Genomic DNA, 21,804 nt, shown 5'->3' with positions numbered 1-21,804 from the left:
ATTCAACCGTAATACTGATTGCTGTCAGCAGAAGGCTTGTACAGAACATAAGGGTCGTCTATAGTCTGTACTCCGTAGCAAAACTTCTGGCTGTCAAAAATCATTGGTTCACTGGCTTACAGTGTAATTTTATTTCCCCCATTTCTCTTTCTAATCTTCATTTCTCTGTTTTTCATCTGCACCTTGTCTAACACTATCCTATGTATAGCCTTTCTTAAAGCAACTTAAAATCTCCTCCCCGGTCTACTCCACTCCTTTGTCTGAATTATGAGCATGATTAATAATTAGAAAGTCAATGCAGACAACTGAGGTTTATCACTCTGGTTTAAAACTGATTCTCTACATCTGCTGAAAAGAGAGGTTAAACCTGTTCTGCATTACTAATCAAAGTTGTTTACAGATTTCAGCAGATGTAAGATAAGTTATACTTGATTCACATTTAAAAGGTTGTTTCTGGAGGCCAGCAAATTTAATGCTTTCAAGCGAGCTTCGGCTCTAGCAGTATGAGTGCTTCACCTTAGCATAGCCAAATACAAATCCATGTTTGAAATCCTTTTTAAAACTAAATTCAAGACTTCACTACTGTCCACAAGAAACTCCTGCAGAATATGCTGTAAGCTCTTTAAGTCCTAGAGCTTGACTGTGTATGAGCACATTCCCCAGCTTTACTGCATGCAAGCTAGGAAAATAGAAGTGAAAAGTTCTATATTTTATTGCCTACCTCTTGAGCTATTCAATCCCCCAACAGCAAAATAATTTATGGGATTATGTTATTCCTTTGCCTGGCAATAAGAAAACTGTATTATTGGCTTTGAAATGTTTTAATGAGAGATATGTACCTCTTCAAACTATTATCTGTGACATGGGGCACCTTAACAAGTACCACAAACTTTACAAACACTCCAAAGTAAAATGGTTAGCTGTTTTTTTCTTTACATTTTCTAGTAAGGATAACAGAAAGACATAAATCAATGCTTACTGTACCTGCAGAAATTTCTCATTCAGATGCTGTAATCCTCCAGGTTGCAATACCGTCAAATGCAAGAAATTCCGACCAAGATGATCTTTTAATGACACATTTGCTCCTAGATAAATATGGAAATAAACACCAGCAACTTCAAAACTGCTGGCCCCTGACACTAACTGATGATGTTCAAGACAAAGGAACAAATGTGTTTATAAATCTATAAAATAACAAATATCATTTCAAGTCAACATTATAATATACAATTTTACTTACAAAAAGTCCTCTACTGACACTCAGATTTCATCGTTATCTCATGTGTGTATGCATTTTGTATTTCAATGCAGCACTAAGATTTATGGGTGGCCCTTATATTCAGACATACTGAGCACCCACAAATCGAGAGGTAATTTATATATATGCAGATGATTACTTCTACTGTTTAAAAGTTGTAATCTTTTTACAGCTTTGAAACTTATTAAAGGGCTTATTAACACAATCAGTTATATTACTACCAACAAGAGGTAATATCATAACAATAAGTAGCTTGCATCAAAAGCGTAGCGATCGAAAAATACAGCTCAAAACATTTTCAAGGGGAGTGTGATTATACAAAACCACAGGTAATGTTTGAAATATGGGCTTTAACAGTTAAAAGTTGACTGCTGGTACAAAACATGACTCTGTATAAATGGTATATTTATTCCACAGTTCTGCTACTTTGTGAACTGCCAAGGAATGCAGGGATGGTGTGCCAGGGCCACCTCTACCTTGACAAGCATGACAAGATGGCATACACATTTTTCTACAGCCTGCTCATTCTGTGTTAAAAAGGGTGAAATCATCACACTAATTCCTCCTTTATCTCAGGGGATACCAGCACTGTGCAGCTGTTTAGTTCAGCTGCTCCTGGACTGCATGTTGAAGTAATGAATTGAAAATGAGAGGAAAGTGAGACACAGAGTTTTAACATGTATGAACCTTGCCTAAAGGAAGTATATCATATGTGTAATTCCTTTTTACCTTTTGAAAGCAGTAAATTCACAATTTTCCATGATGCACAGGAAGTGGCCAACAAAAGCGGGGATCGACCTTCTATGTCAACACTATCAATATTAGCACCCTGGAATGAAGAATTTCAAGTTTATCATAAATAATGAATAAATGAAATTTAAAAATAATGCTGCCCTTTATAGGCATAGCAGAATTACAGGCATTCTTAGTAACTACAGATGCTCCAGATAAGTAAATCAAATAAACACATTACATCTGTATATAAAAATACTATGTTTTAAAACCATCAGCCACAGCCCAGTCATCTATATATATAAATTTAGATTATAAATTAGTGGCCTAGTTCTAAGTATACTGAACTCACGACTCATGATCTTTGTTAGGGTACCTTTCCATGCATTTAAATACTGAAATATAGAATTCTAACTTAAAAATACTGGGATTGAAGTTCTGAACAAATACAAAAATTGAAGCCCTTCGGAATGATGGGGTCTTATCTATCAAAAATAACTAAAACAAGACCCTTCTGAATCTCTGTGGTATATGAACACTGTTCAAGAAGGCATCCAAAGATTAGTATAGTTCGATCTGTATAGCTTGATTTATTTACATTTTCCATTCTTCACCATAAGCTATATAAGCCAAGTTAATTTTGACTCCAAAGTAAGTCTGTCAACAGTGGACACATTTTTATTCTTCAAACTCTAGGTTTTTGGTATGACCTTTCTCCTTAGGGGAAGCACAAGCACTGGACTAAGTTATTCTGGCAAAAGCCCAGTTTTGCTGTTTTGTCTGTTTTTGCACGAGATGCATATTGCCAGGACAGTATGGTCACTATGGTCACAGTATCACTATGATAATATCAGCAAAATGCTATGAGCATAAACACATTTATCTAAAAAATCCTGCCAACAAGGCAGTATGAAAATACAAATAAATGAACCAATGAGGTGTATGTATTTTTATGATGGTTTAGGTATAATTTTTCTAGATATTTAGTTGCAAATCTGGGTAAGGAACACAGTACACACAAAAATCTATTTTATTTCAGGTAATATCCAAAGATCATTGAAAAAAAATAATAAAATCAATAGGAGTTTTTCCATTAACTTGAATTGTCTTTGGGTCCAGTCCTAATTCAAGAGAGAATTAATCATCATCATGAGCAATATTTACTTTCTAGGATGGTAAAACCTGTAATGTAGTAATAAGAAACATTTAATAAATGTACGATGATTACTTTACCACAGAGAACAGGAAGCTTCCAATGTGTGCTGATGAAATGTAACACATGCAGGACCTTTTCCCCAATTACCTTTCTATGAGGTAAGACAACCTCTTAAAAATGCTCTTATTCATCAGAGAAACAGAGACCTTTTTTATCCAAGTGGCTCATTCATTTCAGTGAGCGCAGGGCAGCAATTTCCAGTTAATAACACAATCTTTAATTGCCTTTCCTCCAGTTAACATCATTGTTCAGCCTTCAGCAAAATTAATTCAGCTGCATTCACCATTAGTTCTCACAACCAGGAGTAACTTATATATTGTCACATATATTTACCACATTCACAATCCAGCTGAATTAAGAGTTTGTAAATCTAGTTTCTGACCTGTGTTTACTTTTCAATTTATACATTAGTACATTAATATATATGAATAAAACATATATTAATATAAACCCAATGCTGTTACATAGGAAAAATATAAAAATAAATATGCAATTTTTGTAAATATCAATTAGAATTTATACCAGTTTAGTCCTTCATTTTTCTTTTTAGTGAAGACAAAAGAAGAAAAAGAGGAAACACGAAGTCCAAAAAAAGGAAGCAAGAAAATGTGTAAAATAACTGCTTATTTACTTTTGATATGCACATTTCAATAAAATTAATGAAGTAAACTCCGGAAGCATCAGACGCTTCAATGCTAAATTGTCCAGTACACAAGAAAAAAACCCCAAACACTAAGATATGCAGGGAAAATGCTAACACACGAGCTAAACTATGAGAACCTCCTGATTTTCATGTCTTTATTTTCCTTTATAGTTGTCTACATAACTTGTAAATACAATTACACTATTTGCATGCACAAACCAAATACTGTGCACCTAATTATAAATGGCCACTTTAATATTATTCTTAAAGTCATTGTGCTTAAAATGCTTACTTTGCAAACCAGTTTGTAAGTAGTATTTCTTCGAAGCTAGAAAGTTTTGTAATGTTTAGAATTTACGTATATTGATCTAGGTTTCTGTCTTCTCCCTTTTCTTAAGACGTCAGTCTTCAGTTACGGCAAGCCATAGCTGTACATCTCACCAAAAAAAGAGCATGTACTCATTGCCATGTTATGTTGAGACCAAATGCAAAATTATGAAAACCTCTGCAAGAAACATATGTAGATTTTGCTTCTGTTTTTTGTGTAGCACATTGACCTACAACTCACAAAAAATTGGTGTAATTTAAATTTAAATAGCATACATAGTGTTCCTGGAGAATTCTGCTTAGCACAGATCATCTTACTTTTTCTGTCTAGAAGAGCTAGATGCAACACTAGATCTATTTACAATGGCTTTCATTTGCAGACACAAAAAGTACCAAAAATAAGATAACGGAAGTAATCATTGTAAGTTAATGTGCATGAAATGTGGATATTTAATGTATAAAATAAATAAATGTTCTTTGTTAAAAGCAGAAACCCATTCTGAACTGGAATTTGCTGTTCCTTTTGAGCAGTAGCATTGCTCCACCTTTTCTTTTTCACTCTTGTGTACACCACAGCATAGGCGATACCTAGTGAGTCCAAGAGAGCACGCAGTGCAGGTCGTATGTGCCACATCTCATTAACCCCAGCTGGCATATTTTGGTCCATTCCCAGACAGGGCAAATGAAAAAGTCCTAAAGCTTAAAAACTGACATACTCTATATGGAAAGCTAAACAAACCCTCAGCATAGGTTCTGTGGAAGAGGCCAAAATAGTCAAAATGGCACTCAAGGAATACAAGTTCGTACTTAGAAAATGCAGTGTTAAAAGACATTTCTTCTAATATTTTGTGCACACAAGCCTCCACATGCAAAAACTTGTGCCTGTTATTTCTAACAAAACAAGTTGTTTTGTTAGACAAGTTTAAGCAGTCAAACCTCACCGTTGCACATATGAATTAAAAATAAGGACAACATCTAGTTTTGACTAAATTCAGTCCCCATAACAGAGTTTCTGAGAGAAGCAAAACTGTATGTAAAAGAGAATTTTTCTTGATATAATTATCATGAAATAAAGTAAAAAACCTAAACATATATAAAATGAAAAAGAAGTCTGATGACTTCTGAAAATTTCCTCAACCAAATGCAGCATATAATGAGTATTTGAGCCTTGTTTAATTGGTATAAATGGACACTTGGATCATAGCCAGTAGCATTCCTGGTTACATTTCTTCTCTTTCTCCCTCTTAATTATTCAGTGAAGAAATATAACCAAACTACATACAGTAAAAAATATTTCTAGATCATGCACAAACTTCATATGTCTATGTGACCCCAGAACAATCATGCGTACATACTTTAAAGAAAGGATTTTTTTTTAAAAAAAAATCAGATCAAATTCAATGCATGTTTAGCATTTATTTCTTATTTCATATCCTAAAAGTGAGGATGACTAAACCAGTTCACTATATTTGGTAAAAGATGTTTATGAAACTTTTCTGAGTAAGCAAAATGGAAATAAATTGCAAGTTTTCATCCTCTGTAACTGTGGAACACAATCATGGAGCCATAACTACTGTTGCACTGTAACTGTCAATAATGCATTATGAAATGTATATAAATCTATCTAAATAATGTATACCTGAGAACACATTCTCCTTTATTAATAACTCTATGCAGACCTGTAATAATAGATAGCAATATTCTTTATAAACATGTTGCTTGATTAAATATTTACCATTGAAATCAAATACTCTGCCAGTTCATAATGATCAAACAATGCTGTCCTGTGGGGAAAAATGCAAAAAATACAGTAACGTTAGAAAGGACAATGAAGTTTCAAGCCAAAGGGTAGCATTCTCCTCCATTAGCTGCATTTTCTAATATTTTCCAATAAATACTTAATATAAAAAGACAGAAAGATACCTTTATTACATAATTGATTTTAATAAATGGTTTTGATTTTTGTCATGGAATTTTCTTTTTAAACTAAGTTCAGTTCAATTAATACATTGAAAACTCACTGCAGGAAGCAAAGACCTTACTGGTAGGTCAACAGGCATTTTACCACTGATTTTTAACAGAATCAGTCATTTCATATTTCAGATCTTTTGCTGTATCACACAAGGTCAATATAGAATTCCATAAACTTCAGACTCAGTTTGTTCCAGGCAAACCTAATGTCTCAAAAACATTTCACTAATTTGATATTAAAAAAATAACTTCCTATATATTTTGTGTAATAATGCTAAAGTGGGGTTTAAATGACAATGTCTAAACATGTATTCTGACTGTGGCAGGCAATTCTACTTGAAAAAATATAATACACTGATCAAAATTGTGGTGACATTTATTAATTTACTAAAAATATTTTACATCTGTCTATACACATGAAAAATTATCAGGGTTTATTCTACATTAAGACACTGAAATACAGGAAAAAATTGTGAAAGCAGCAAGCACAGCAAAACTATATAACATATATAGCTAATACACGCAGTCTAAATGTTTTCAGAAGTCAGACCTCTGTTAAATATTTTGACTCAATGACCAACACAGAAGGACAGTTCCAAGGTTGCACTGTATCTCAAAGATAACAGTTCCCTTAGCATTATAAGAGGTAATAACACTGGGTGTACTATAATTAGAACTGATTACTCAAAAGACATGTTTTAAAAATCATGTCATGGTTCCAAATAATTAAAGATACCTCCATTATCTACAGTAGACCCCTCCAGCCAGGCACAAATATTGAATGCTTCACACACGCTCAAAATAAATTCCAAGGTGGCTGAGGAGAAAGTGAAGTCATTTTATAAAACATTTAGATGGAAACATGACAGTAGGAATGTGAAAGGATCAAGTCCTGCCTATGCTTCACTGCTCCTTCACTTCTCAACAAGTTGATGTCACTATTCAGTTTATTTATGTTCTGAGAGATCTGGGTCATTTTCGACCTCTCTGATGGTTCTTGATAATATTTTCTTTCCTGTTTCACAAACACAGGTATTAAAAGTGTCATTCTTTTTACTAAGCTTTTTCCAAGGGCAATCTTTTTCATGCATATGACAGCCAGTCATCTATTAAGTAGTATGTTGTGTCTGCACAATTTTCTTTGGCATTCTGTCATCGCTTTGTCTTCAATCGTGTTCTATCATGGTAGCATTTCCATGTATACCCAAACCTTATCTTAAGTTTACAATACAGTCCCCTTGTAATTTCTTCAATTATCTTTGAATCATCTCCCCTGCCTCTGACTTTCTACTAATTATTTTATATTGTAATACACTTAAATGCAGTGAGACACATCTTTCTTGCAAAAATGTATAGATGGGGAAATATACTATCTTCCATGGAGCTGGTAGCCAGCACATCTAAGTGTCTTTCTGCCACAGAAGACTGAGGAAACTTCTCCACAGTCTAGTACTCTGGTTTCAAACGGAGTGTGAAAAACTAGAGAAGCCTAGAGGATTATTACATACACAAACACCATCTACAATTTTGTAGTCATAAAGAAGTGTACCAACATCTATTTGTTGGTAAGTATAAGGTAATTTTTTGAGGAAAAAAGAAAACATTTTTAAAGAATTTATATTTTTCACTCATTTCTGGAGAACATAATCCTATTAGATGAGGGCATTTGTTCCACAACCTCAGAGTCTGTTAACAATCCATGAACTTGTTCACCTACTATGCTGGAGGGAATTTTCAATACTGTTAGTGAGCATCCCTTGGCATGGTTCCAAGATAACTGGAACTCTTGATTTTGGGTGCAGCACAAAAACGTTTAGCATTCTGACCAAATTACTGACTCTATCACTAAAACCATCCCCCATCCCATGAAGTTGTTTCAACCCATATGGGTGTTCCAAAGTATACTATATAAAGTATAATTTGGTGCTGACAATAACTGAGAATATCATAGCTCACATAATTTACAGTGAAATCTGGCAGAGCAGCCTCCTACCTGTGAAGCAATGTTTCCTTATTCCCATCTACAGCATCAATAATGGATTCCTCACCAGCGTAGGATGACATCATTAATTTCACAATCTCCGTTGCTCCTTGAGTGGCAGCAAAATGAAGTGCTGTGCACTTTTCATTCTGTAAATGGGAAAATGAAACAACATTTAAATATTTAAACCCCAACAACCTAACCTCCAACCTCGTAAACATACTAGTGAACTAGCCGGGATTCATGATTCTTAAATGCCTACATTTCTATGTAAGTAATGAAACTTTAGTCTTTAACTATAGTGGAACTCTAAAGAGATCTTAAAAACCAGAAGAGACTACAGAGATAGTTTTAAAGGATTACTACAAAGCTTCTTATTGTTTTACACCAAGTCTCTAAGATATGAGATAATTACAGTCTTAGCAATCTTTGTAGTTGAATTAATAAACAGACACAGAGAGCACCCTTTAATACAAGAGATGAAGCAAAGGAAAACTACCGAAAACCATACATAGATCAATACAAATGAATAGCAAACAAATGTGCCCTTATAATACAGAAAATGTATTATTCTAAAATGTTTTTGACTTCCTTGAAAGGGATCTTCCTTAGAAGTAATTCTTCAATAAAATTTTCTGCAGGTTAAAAATAACTTGTTTTAATATGTTATTAAACTATTATAAGCTAGACAGTCATAAAATTACTAAGCAATAAAGTATTAGAACAATATGTGCCAGAACATGATTTAGCTAGATGGGACAAACTAACTTTGATACATGCCTGAGGCTTTTGACTTTCTCCTTTTTAGAACAGGAACATTTCAGTGAATGCGTTGGAATGGGCTTTTCCACAATGCCATAAGCATTCTCAAAAGGAGAGTCTTACCCATCACAAAATCAGCAGCATAAATCATCTCATTCAAAAGCTGCGTGTTCAAAGAATCAAACCAATAAAAGAAGGCTAAACCATGTTTATCTTTGCTCTCATGAGTTGATTTCAGCCTTGCAAACAATTTGATTAATGACAGATATCTGCAGAAATGTTTATTCATCATGAAGCTGGGCACAGGCCCTTACACCAACAGTATCACAGTAGCAGCAGTAGTATGAATTTGTGCTTGCTTACAAAGAAGATATTATAAAGGCCAAGGCAAGGCTAGGGATAAACAAGAATGATGAGAAAGGGTCAGATTGAAGATTCCACTTCTCGGAAGAGACGATAGCAGTTGCATAGTAAAGGGTTTCTAAAGAAGGCCGCACCATTCTGCAGAGTGCTCTCCCAGGCTCTGTTTATGACTCAAGGACTTCCTCAGCCAGAGGGGGTATCATTGTATGTAGTAGTTGAGAACCAATTTTTCCTCGATAGATCTGCCCAAATGTACTTTGAAATTTATTTTGAATTAATTTGAATTCAAATAAAAATTTGAAATGTATTTTCATATCCACAACATCCTATGTAAGTTGTGTAAAGAAACCTGGCATTTTGCCTGATTTGAACATGAGACTTTTTTTTTCATTTGCTGCTCCCTTGGTTTTGCATTGGAAGAGACCATGAGCACTGATTATCTGTTCAACTTTTTTTTCATACCGTTCAGAGATTTAGAAATACCTCGGTTTTACCAAAATTACATTTTGCTCCACTCTGAGTTTTACCTGTTTTAGATCAATTTGGGCTCCGAATTCAATGCACATTTTAATCATTTCAAGGTCTCCACTTTGAACCGCCAAATGAAGTGGACTGCACTTTCCATTATTAGTAAAATTGATGTGGGTTTTAGCAGAGTGACCCAATTCTTCACCTAAGACATGAAAATAAATGGATTTTTTTAAAGTGAGAATGAGATAACAGAAGATACAAAGGCTTTCAAAACAAGTATATTAACTGTGGAATAATATTCTCCTTCCTCAAAATACAAACCTTTCACATCTATCATTAAACAATGGGTGGACACGCATTTAGGAAAGCAGTTAGGCTGCAATCATACAAAAGTTATGAGCATGAATTACCCATAGGAATAATTGCATTAACTTCTTGTAAGTACAATCACAGTTATAAGTCCTTGTTTTCACAGTTCTTTGAGAATTAAAGCAGAAAATAGATAATGTTATTATAAACAATAAATCCTACTGAGTGTTTGGGAACAATGTATTTACCTTTTTTTAAAAGAATTTCCATACACGTCTTTGCACCTGAAAAGGCAGCTGCATGGATAGGCATACATCCTGTTTTGTTTGGTTTACATATTTTCCCTCCGTTTTCAATCTGGAAAATATCTGGATATAGCTTAATGACATACAGAAAATTCTGAATAATGAACATGCTATTACACAGAATCACAGAATGGCCAGGGTTGGAAGGGACCTCTGGAGATCATCTAGGCCAGGGGTCCTCAAACTACAGCCCGCGGGCTGGATATGGGCCCCCAGGGTCCTCCATCCGGCCCCCGGTATTTACAGAATCCCCCCCCCCCCCCCGCCGGGGGCTGGGGGGGGAAACCAAGCAGCCGCAGATGACTGCCTGCCACTGCATCCGCGTGCCGGCCCCCTGGTTAAAAAGTTTGAGGACCCCTGGTCTAGGCCAACCCCCTGCTAAACATGTTCACCTAGAGAGGTTGCACGGGATCACGTCCAGGCGGGTTTTGAATGTCTCCAGAGAAAGAGACTCCACAGCCTCTCTGAGCAGCAGACACAGTCTCCTGGGTACCAGTCTCCTTTTTTTTAAATGCTGTATATGCATTGTGAAGTTTATACTCAAACATCTTTTACATGTTATATCCATACATCTATAAATACATGTGCTTCATCTTGTGTTCTCATGCCTTTCAAAATCAGTTTAAATTTTTTTGTAAGTTTGCCGCTCCGATATATTAATATATGCTCCTAAAAGGTTGTTTCTTAGTAATCTATGCAAAGCAACTTGAATACCAGATCCATGACTAACCGTCCTCCATTGAACAAAGACAGAACACAGGAACAGAATAACACTGCATCAAGGTAAACAAATTATATTAAAAATTGATGGATAATTATACCTACCAGAAGTGTCAGTGCTTCAGGATTATCCTTGTAACATGCAACAATTATAGGTGTGTTCCCTGCTTCACCTTCCAAATTAACATCTGTACTGCTATGCTGTACTAAAATCTAAATGGTTAAGAAAACATTCAGTCAGCCATAAGCCAAACACAACAATGAAGGCCTATTCCATTACTTTTGTTGTTTATCACCCATAGCACTCTTGCAACTTGCTCTTTTCACATGCCAACAGCCCGCAACACACAGGCAGAGGAGCAGGAGAATGTAGAAAAATGCAGGTAAGAACAGAAAAGCAAAGTAAAATTCTTTACAGCAGACAGCTGGGTAACTAGATTAAACACTGTATATAGCTGCACAGGAGCTGAAAGTTTTATTTAACAATTTTCCCAATACTGGGACAAAAACCTTTTCTGTAGCAAAGTGCAGATGGGGATTTTTAACCAAAGTTTGTTATAATGTCTTGTAATGTTCTGTATTCCCTGGAAAGTGGCAATGTTGTAGATCCTGCTCGATTAGGCATCTATTGGACAGATATAAAATACCAAGGGAAACAAGAAAATTGAAACAGGGACCCTTCCAATCCTGAACTCCTGCTTCAGTCCCTATGTTAACAGTTAACACTGAGCTATCAGTATCACCAAGTACCTCTATGACTGCTTCCAGCATTTTTTGAGAAGCGAAGGATCTAGAAATGATCATGATTGTACTGCACCCCATATTTATTCCTCTACCTACATATTTATTTAATTGTCATTCAGTAATTCCAAAGAATTTTACTGTACTGGAGGGACTGGCACATTTCAATCACTCTCAGGCAATTTGACAATAGAAACCAAAAGGAGAATTAGCTTGAATACACAATGGGAGGGGGGTAGGAGGGGGAATGAGAGCACGCATTTAGTCAAGAGCAGAGCTGTAAAATAACTCAAACCCAGAACTTGACACAAAGGCCATTTAAAAAACTCCATTGTATTTCAGATTTTTCTGTTCTTAATTCATAATAAAATCAGATTTTGTAAAAGACGTGAGGACAGTGAAATATTTCATCATTGAAAATTTCTAAAGGATTTTAAGTCTTGAACAGAGGAATATGGTTTTCTTTTGGGTTTTTTTTTGATGAAGTAATAAAAAAGACAACTTTAAAGGGAGAAGCAAGTGATACAGTTTTAAGATTGCATTCACCTTGTAAATTCAAAACCTTTACAAATTCTAAAATTCTATCCAAATGCTGCATATGAAGAAAACATTCTCATTGCACTTGGACAAATGATGAAAAAATTATGGTGCTTAAAATCTCAATGCTGTTGCTATTTTACAAGGTTCAAAATGGACACCTTAGTAATTTCTTCACAATATATTTTTGTGATTTTTAATTGCAGCTTTAGTTCTGCTATTATTCAAATTATTATTAAAATCTTGGTTTTAAGAACTGTGTTTTCTGACTAATTTTAATCTGGTTTTCATTAAAAAAATGCAATATGAAACTAGAAAATGTTGATACTTCTATGACTCCCTATACAATTTAAAAAAAAATAAAATCAGAACATAAACATTTGAAATGACACGTGCCTACATGAAATTTTAGTGTTAAAAAGAACCTTTTTTTCTTTTGAAAAATAACTTTCTGAACTTTTAAAATTCAGAAACTAAAAGAATTCTCCATGAAATGTAACAACTACTATCATTACATAAATATCAGTATTTATATAAATCAGTAGGTTATTTTTGACTTGCTGTGCTAAGAAGACACAAACATTTCTATAAGCATCCTATGTTACACAACCTACTCTCTAAACAAAGCACACAGGGGAGATACAGCATGTATAAACAAGGTCTTGGCATTCTGCACGCAGCTGCTGTTGAGCTACTTATTAAGTCTGTAGATTTATGAGGACTTTAGACTTACCTTAACAATTTCATTATGCAGGGACTGCACTGCCATGTGCAAAGGTGCCATCATATTGGAGTTCAGAATGTTTGGATTGGCTCCCCTGCTAAGAAGCAAACTAACACTTTCAACCTGGTTTTTCTTTGTGGCCCAGTGCAGTGGGGTATTTCCAGAAGAATCCATCACATTTAGTACTAGGCCAAAAGAGAGAAAACAAAAACAAAACCAAAGCAAAATCATCACATGTTCTGATTGTACTGGAAGAAAAAAAAAAAAAAAAAGTGTCCTCAATGGAGGTTTAGGTCTGTGCTACTGCATTTCTTTGAAGAAAAAAAAGGAAAGATTCCATGTCACACAGTGCATTGTGTTATCTTGATTAAATATTGTGCTGAATACGCAGTATTAGTTAGAGAGATGGGAGGAGTGAAACATCTGTTTCTTGCACATTATTTTTCCCCCACCAAGGGTTACTTGATTTCTCTTTCCTTGTCTCTTCTCTTTCCTATCTTACTCAACTTCGCAGCTATTGCTTTAGAGGATGCACAAAACAAGTGTATGTGAATAACTAAAATAAGAGATACTGAATAAGTGCTTGTAAATTGTAAGATCAAAGACCCTATCTATTCTGATTCACTTGAGAACACAGAAGTCAATCCATTCATGCCCAGTGATAAAAATGGTCTATTGTACACATATATTCTGAGATTCAAAATTTCAAATAAACTTAAACAAATATTCTAAAAAATCAAGACAAAAGTTATATACTGAAAAGAAAAATAAATTTCAGCCAGAGTAGTCTAAAATTAGATTGGCCAACACTGGGTGAAAAAATGAGCTTTTCAGGGCTATTGCATGTTTGCTCAGTAGCTCACAGTCTATCAGTGGAGTACTATGTAGTTCACAACGCTTACTAATAGCTACTAAACGACACTTTTTACACAGAAAGTTTTCCATCATTGAAGGCCCCCATATTCTCCTATGTACCACTTCTTCCCTAAACGTTTTTAGATGGCCTATCTCATCAAATGTTTACTCTTCCCCGCTACTAATTAAGTTATACATTGTTACAATGACAACTTCAATGACAAGCATAAGAAGCCAAATTAATTCTCTTTTAAATTTCCTGTATTAGAAATGTAACAAAAGACACATAACATAAATAAGGAAGACAAAAAGTCAGCCTACTTGTACTTCACTGAAGTTTTCTTTTTTATTTCTGAGGACTGTAAACCTGAGTCCCAACAAAATAAGATATATTGATTCACTGCATTAGAGAGAAAACAGTCCTAACAAAAAGGGCAACCCACACACCTGAGACACTGCAAACTGTGGCAGACAGTCTGAATTCTATTTAAAACTGTAAATGTAGATAACAAATACCAGTTCTGCTTCAGTTGAGTAACAAACATTTAGATTATTGAACATTTTTATTCTATAAAATAAGATATTTCATAAAATGTGTCTTACCTTCACAGGAAGAATCGTCTATGATCAGCTGCATTAATTCTATTTGACCTCCTTCCGCAGCGTGATGCAGTGGGGTGGCATTTAATTCATCCACTTTGGTAAGCCCAGAACGATTCTTCTTAATGAAGCTCCTTAGCCTACAGGCGCTTCCATCTGAAATCACCTATTTTGGACACAAATTTTCTTATTTTCTCATTCTTTTAATAGGCAAAATGTTAGCAATGCTATAATGTGTTACTGTGGGCATGTTACCACTCAATAATTCTCCCCCAACTGTTTCGTTGCATACAGAAGTACACAAATCCTGATCAAATTGAGTTAACAGTCAAACTCAGATCGATTTAATTGGTTGTAAAATCAGACCCAGATGAGAAACAGTGCAGAATTAACAAAAATGGAAATTATCTTGAATACATTATTTTGTCTTCTGTTGTACATCCAAGATCCTCCCTCCACCATGGAAAATCTCAAAAAAGCAAATTCATCACTTACTGTTTTATACTCTCTACAGCTTTGGCCATGCCAGATACATTCAACAGAGAGGAAAAAATAATAATCTAGACAAATGCCTTTTCTAGATCTTTCTACAGAGAATGATATTATGCCCTATGCTCTCAAGTTCAGCTGTTGGGTTTCTGTGATGTTATGTCAGAGCAACCGATAAATTCTTTAATTTCATCAGTATCCTAAAAGCATCCCATAGGCTACTATCTCAGCCTGAAACAACCCAGCATCTTCATAGCACAGTACAATAAAACCCCCTCTGACAGCTCAGCCCACTTATACCTTGATACCTTCCTGGTACTGTGCTTTGCAACTGAAGCCCACTATGGCAACATTGCTGATACTTTATGATGTTCTCCAAATATTTTTGTTAAAGAGTGTTTCAAAATCCATAGTTGTATATGAAGAAAAGTGATAGAAAAAAATGATTGCAGTAGAAGGGGCAATAATTTAAAACCAAGTTATTAAAAAGTTAACAGGGAATAAGAACAATTCCACAACATTAAAAAAAAAAAAAAGAAAGAAAAATGCATATCAAAAATAATGCAAACTTTCCCAATGATGTGTAAGCAAGCAAAGGGTAAAAAAAATGCAAATCCTCTAAAATCACTGTTCCTTCTCAGCTGCAAAAGAAAAGGAAAACTTTGCTCTCCAGGATCGCCTGAGCCACAACGACTCAACTATTGTTGCTGTCAAGAAGGTAATACACATTACCGGCAGCCCATTCATACTCTTAAGCACGTGTTTAACTTAACTTCAGCTTAGCCACACTGACCTCAAAGAGGTTACTTCTGTCAACAACGTTGCAAATGCGTTTAAAGATTTAGAAGACTGGGGCCAGTACAGGAGTAACATCTGCTTCAAAAGTGCAATCAGAAAAAGATAATTTCCATTGTGGAAAGGGTACTTAACTTTCAACTGTCACAAAAATAAGAGGTCAATTACATACACAAATATCTATACATTTTATACACATCAAAAAGCTATTTAAGAAAACCTTATTACAAAGCCCAGTATCTTCTATTCCTTCTAATATTCTAACTTATTTTAATTTTAATGAATTTTAAATCTTTCTATTGATTTAGACGACATTTGACCACTCATTACATTGGAATTTTTCATCAGTAAGACCAAATGTGGCATGATGATAACTTCTGTCAACAAAAATAAGATTTTTCAGCCAATAATGCAGTGTTTCATTAATAAAATGGGAAAGGAAGAAATCAGTTGGGTCTTCTCAGTACTTTGGTTGGTTGGTTCAAAACAGCAAAGCAAGTTATTTTAAACAACAGCAGCTGCTTTGCCCTTCACCTGAACAGCTCCGGTGGCAGATCACCCACCACAGTGACAAGCTGTATTATGCTGAAGAGGTGCTGCTCAGGACTATAGCTAGCACACAGAAAACAAGGCTGGAAATGACCTCAAGAGGTCTTTAAACTCATTCACATACTTTGTCAAATTCTTTTAGCCTGCTCTTACAAATCTCCTAAGTTACCCAAGTCATTCATCCTATAAGCAACCTCTTCCTTCGCTTGATATGTCTTAACTCTTAGAAAAGGCTTCCCTGACACTTGGTCTGGGTCTCCCTAGCTGCAATACACACGCACAACTTCTTGTTCTGTTCTCTGTGCAAAAGAGAAGGTGTTAGATCCTTCCTGGCAGCAATTTCGCATTTGTAGGTTGGTGCTGCTGGTTCCCTTTGCCTTCATTACAGTCCCAGCGCTTCTAAACCTTCCAGACGTTTTTGCTAGACGGTCTGCTGATTCCCATCATAACTTCTGGACCGCCCTCTAAGAGTGGGACCTTTTCTGGGGAGCCATGCCCGGGGGGGATGTGAGCCCACGGCAGCTGCCTGCCACCACCACCCACCCCTGCGACCCTGCGTCCTCCTTCGCCAGCTCCCCTCCCGCATCCCCACTCGCCCCGGCTCGGACTTGGCCACACAACGCCGCAGTGTCCTGTGCCTTCACACCCCATGGCCAGGGAGGCTCCCAGCCCCTCTCCCACCCCTCGGCTCTTCCCTCACGGCTCCCTTGACGAGTGAGGGGAAAGGGTCTCCTGGAGCAAAGGGTGTCCGGGACACAAACAGTGCCAAGCCCGCACAGCTGCCTCCAATCCCGACTTCGCCCCCACCCACCGCACCCTCCACCTTCACCCTCCGCCTTCACCCTCCGCGTCCCAGCGCCCTCCCAGCCTTGGGCAACGTCTCGTCCCACGCCGGCCTCGGTGTTTCGGGCAGCTGGGCTGCCCCCTCACTCACACCCGCCACCCCGCTCCCGGGACCGCCACTCGCTCCGCGCCCCGCCGCACGCACCTTGAAGACATCCTGCGAGGCGACGGAGGCGGCATCCGCCTCGCAGACGACGCCCTGGTAGGAGCTGGAGGCCGCCGCCTTCTCCCGCGCCTGGCAGAGCCGCAGCAGCGAGCGCTTCATGGCGACCACCCGCGCGGCTCCGAGCAGCGCCCGCCCCGCCCGCTCCGGAGACCTGCGAGGCGAGAGACAGAGTGACGGCCCGTGCCGAGGCCGCGCCCGGCCACCCCGCGAAGCGGCGGCAGGAGGCGGGGAAAGCGGGCGGGGGCGCTCCCGCCGCGGACCCCGGCAGGCAGAGCTGCCCTCCGCCGCGCCGACGGGCAGGTCCGGGCGGTCCCCCGCAGGGGCCGCCGCCTGGACCCGCGCTGCGTGGGCGCTGGGCGGCCGCCCCCGCAGCCGGGTGGGGAGCCGCGGCGGCCACCGCTGACGGAGTTAACGGCCACCGCTGGGTTTTAGGGGGTATGTGGCAGTGACAGAGGTCCCTGGAGGTGCGCGCATCTGTACGTGCAGAGCTGCAGGGCGGAGAGCACAGTGTGCAAATATGAAAGTAAATAAACGCAGAGCGCAGCCGGAGGAGCGAAGCCGGGCTCTCGGCGCAGCCCGCGCGGAGAGGGGCCGGGGCGGCCGGGCAGCGCCGCTGCCGCCGTCTGCGGGGCCGAGCGGACGGCCTGCACCCGCCTCCCGTCTTTAACACGGTTAGTCGAGTTTCCTACGCTTCGCTTTTCGGTATTTCCTTTGTAGTCACAACATTTTCTTGTACCATTTTTTTACCAGCGAGTTTGGAGCAGCGCAGGAAAGCGATGGGAAGAGTACAGAAAGGGAGCAGCTCGAAGCGTTTCGATGGGTTAATTGCGAAAGCGACTTTAACTGAGTCATTCTTCTCAAACGGAATTCCACAGGTGTATCTCGGAGAACTAACGGTTTACTTAAGGCGATAGGACGAGCCCTACCGGCGGTCGGGCAGAGGCTCGGGCGGAGCGGCGTGGGCTCACGGGTGGCAGCTGCCGGCGCCCCCACGGTTTATGGCAGCGGCAGCTTCGGGGGTGCCGCAGCCAGGTGTCCGGCCAGCGCAGCCTGTTCACAGCCGTCATCGGCAACTCTCCACGGATTCGTTTTGAACTCTTTTATGCTGTCCGTGCCACAACATTCTGTGGCACTAAGTGCCGTAATTTCATTATGTGTTTGTGAAAAATGCTTTCTTTTACCACTAGCTTCCCTTGGTGCTCCCTAGTGTTTTTATTTTGAGAAATGGAGAGTTGTTCTCTATTTTTTTAAAATCCCTGTTAATGCTCATGATTTCGCAAATTTCTTCCAGCTATTTGCTCACTAATCAGGCTTCATTCGTATGGTTTTTCTTCTTAGGGATGCCATTTTGTATCTCTGAACAACCTCATCCTGCTACTCTGCATCATTTCCATGTTCCTTTTGAAATGGGATGGCAAGACCTACAGGCTGAAGTCAAGGTATATTCGAGCAATAGTACCAACTGTTTATTCAATTTTTTCTTCATTCCTCACCTAAGTGCTCACAAAGGCATTCGATTTTTTTGAATGCCACTGAGCTAAGTTCCCTGAGAAACACCACAATCCCTTTTCTAAGTGGAGATAGTATAAAAAAATAGCACTTGTGCTATACTCACTGGTATGAGGATAATTAGGGTTATATTTCCTCTGTGTACCCACCTAGCATTTATCAGCATTTAATTTCATCTGACATTTCATTACTGTATCACCAAACCTTGTGGGATCTCCCACAACCATCTACATTTTTGGTCATTCTGAAAAATTCAATAATGCCTTCCATATCACCAGAATGTCTTTGCACCGTTGATCCCAACACTGGCTTTAAGGGGTCCTTGCCCTGAGAAAGTTTATTTCTATTCCATTTTTTTTTTAAACCCTTAACCCAGATTCAGAAAAACCTTCCCGCCTGTCTTAAGACAGTTTATTTTCATTAAGAGACTGAGGAAGGACCTTGTTGAAGAACTTTCCTAAATGCACTTACCACTGGTATTTGTACCTTTACACTTGCCGCTTCCTTCAGAGTTTCACTGGCATGTGTAACACCAGACTTCTCTCTACAAATGGTGTGTTTGTTGTTTTGATCGTGGAGCTTTTAACTCCAGAATCATTTATAGTAAGTTGCTTAAGGTACACAACCTTAATTAAGTAGTCTTAAGATCATAAGACTAAATAGTCCTAAGACTAACTGGGTGGTTTTAAGTGCTTGTGATGTAGAGCTTTGGTCCTATTATTTATCAGGCAACATTAACAAATGGAACAAAAAAAGTTTCTTCAGCCCACATTCTGCCATAGCCCATAGATATTGCATACATTCAACAGCAGTACATTAAGGCACATTTTAGTGTTATGTCATCGTTAATTGTGACCAAAAGAAACACGGTCATTTATGCTATAGCAAGAAAGCTACACTCAAGATAGTCATTAGTGCCTGCAGAGATTCTATTTATGTGATTTGGGATTAAGTCACAGGAGGAGCCCTCTGTATTTCTAAAGCCTTTACCTTGTACTTCGACTAGGAGCAGCCTCAATGAGATTGTTCACCTTCCCATGGTGAGGTCCCTTTGAATTCTCTGTCTGACCTTAACTTTTCTGTTGCTCATAGTACTCATTGTGAGAAATTAAGCTCAACAAATAACAGTCTAGATATCATATAAAGAAAATAAATGTTATTTTCTGCAAGAATCATTACTGGGAAATAGAGGTATTGCTGAATCATTAGTAAGCACTAGTAAATCTATCATCCATTTTTTTCTTAACATCCCCTAAATTGCAGTCAGAGTAATGCTATGAAACAACAGAAGTCACGATCCTCAAACAGCCATGGTTTTACTTATTTTCTTCAATCAGATAATACTGCCCCCTTCTTTTAAAATTACTCTTAGTTTTCAGTCTTCTATTAAATGTTCAGAAGAATGTTCAGAGCATGACAAATAATACAAAGGTTTTCCATTCCCAGGAGGAATCAAATGGAATTTTAAGTGGGCTGACCACAGCTTTTATTTCTGCATAATGATTTGACATAAGGAACTAATTCACATAAGTAATCAGAGTGTAACCTTTCTTGCAGCTGTTTTTCCCAAGAGTAGATTAAAACACGTTTATACCATTTTATTTCAAACATGATCCTGCTAATGGTAGAATAGTGAATCCATTAGTACAAGCAAAATTCACTAAAGGTAATCATAAAGCAGCATTTCATTAAAAATGTTTGTTTAATAATTAAATTGTATATACCATAAGTATGCACCATTCCTGTCTTGCAGCCTTAGTAACACAGTACTGCAATTTTGTTAATTTTGAAGGCCTAGGAACTGTAAATTCAAGCAAATACCAGTAATGAAAAGGATGGACTGTGTGTTTTTTGGTTTGGAAGTGATTTATTTAGGAAGTATTATACAAATTATGATGTGTAAAGTTATACTGAGGATTTTGTATTGTCAGCTTAATACAGTAAGCCAAATGAATTTATCATACTATTTCAGATATTGATTACAGTCATCCAAAAATTAATCCAAGCTACTGCCTAAACAAGCAAGCATGTAGTGTCTCCTACAAGTTTTCAGAAACATGTTGTACTTGCCATGGAGAAAAATGCTACTGTCTTTTTAAACCAGCAGAGTGAATTTAACTTGCATTTTACCCTTATGTCTAATGGATTTTTCATTGCTTTTTTTCTTCTTGAGATTTTGCTGTAGCGAGGAACATGCTGCTATGCTCAACAGAAGGATTTAAGTTATTGACAGATTTATTACATGCCTTACTTAAAAAAACCCCAAACAAAAGAGTACTTAACAATAATTCAGTCCACTACACTGCAGTCTGTTTTTTTCTAATGATTATCAGATATGAAATATCTTACAGATTTTGAGTCCTACTTTTAATGCTTTGTACAAGAAGAAATTTAAATAGATGCCCATAGAGTACAAGCTATGCTTTGAAAGTACTTTAAATTGATGTTATGGTTAATATCAATTGTAATAAGTCAGGGAGATGACACTCCATGAGAACACTCTTTGTAAGGATACTTCCCAAGGTTCTCAGTACATCTCAGCAATTATCAGCAGTGACTATTGGCTTCAAGTTAACTCCAACAAAAGGTTTTAAGTATACAAACTGGATCTAGAAAAGGTTTAAGTGTATGGTAGCAAAACTGAATGCAATCCCTGTCCCTGTGAGAGTTGGATGCTTCAGAGTGGAGTGTGTACAGGGAAGGGGTGACTTAGGTACCCATTCCAGACAGTAGTGCTTCTGTGAATCTGGGAGCAAAACCATGTCTTGCCAACTATCTTTTAAACAAGCAGAGGGCCTCTTACATGCCAGGCATTATATGCCGCCTTCAAATTAAAGAGGCTAAAACATACTCTGTCTACTTCTTAATAAAAGCAATCATGGCCACCAAATGGCAGCTTGCTTTCTGGTAGTGATGCTCTCTCCTTCTGTTGAAGCTG

General features: G+C 37.8%; 1 protein-coding gene across 1 annotated transcript in view; it reads right to left on the bottom strand.

The window, feature by feature from the left end:
* Positions 1–17,517, bottom strand: part of TRPA1 (transient receptor potential cation channel subfamily A member 1) — a 37,841-nt gene extending 20,324 nt beyond the window's left edge. Inside the window, exons 1-10 of the mRNA XM_055799814.1 lie at positions 17,337–17,517; positions 14,519–14,681; positions 13,070–13,245; positions 11,164–11,271; positions 10,282–10,390; positions 9,781–9,926; positions 8,141–8,277; positions 5,912–5,960; positions 1,988–2,087; positions 985–1,085 (exon numbers count right to left, since the gene is read on the bottom strand). Coding sequence (XP_055655789.1) covers positions 985–1,085; positions 1,988–2,087; positions 5,912–5,960; positions 8,141–8,277; positions 9,781–9,926; positions 10,282–10,390; positions 11,164–11,271; positions 13,070–13,245; positions 14,519–14,681; positions 17,337–17,456 — 1,209 coding nt within the window. The 5' untranslated portion in view covers positions 17,457–17,517. The remainder of the gene's footprint in view (positions 1–984; positions 1,086–1,987; positions 2,088–5,911; positions 5,961–8,140; positions 8,278–9,780; positions 9,927–10,281; positions 10,391–11,163; positions 11,272–13,069; positions 13,246–14,518; positions 14,682–17,336) is intronic.
* Between the last annotated feature and the right edge of the window lie 4,287 nt (positions 17,518–21,804).

This window comes from Falco peregrinus, chromosome 3, assembly GCF_023634155.1.
Source record: "Falco peregrinus isolate bFalPer1 chromosome 3, bFalPer1.pri, whole genome shotgun sequence".
In the NCBI taxonomy this organism is placed as follows: domain Eukaryota; kingdom Metazoa; phylum Chordata; class Aves; order Falconiformes; family Falconidae; genus Falco; species Falco peregrinus.
Note: the sequence above shows the minus strand (reverse complement) of the source record. Positions and strands in the feature narration are given on the sequence as shown.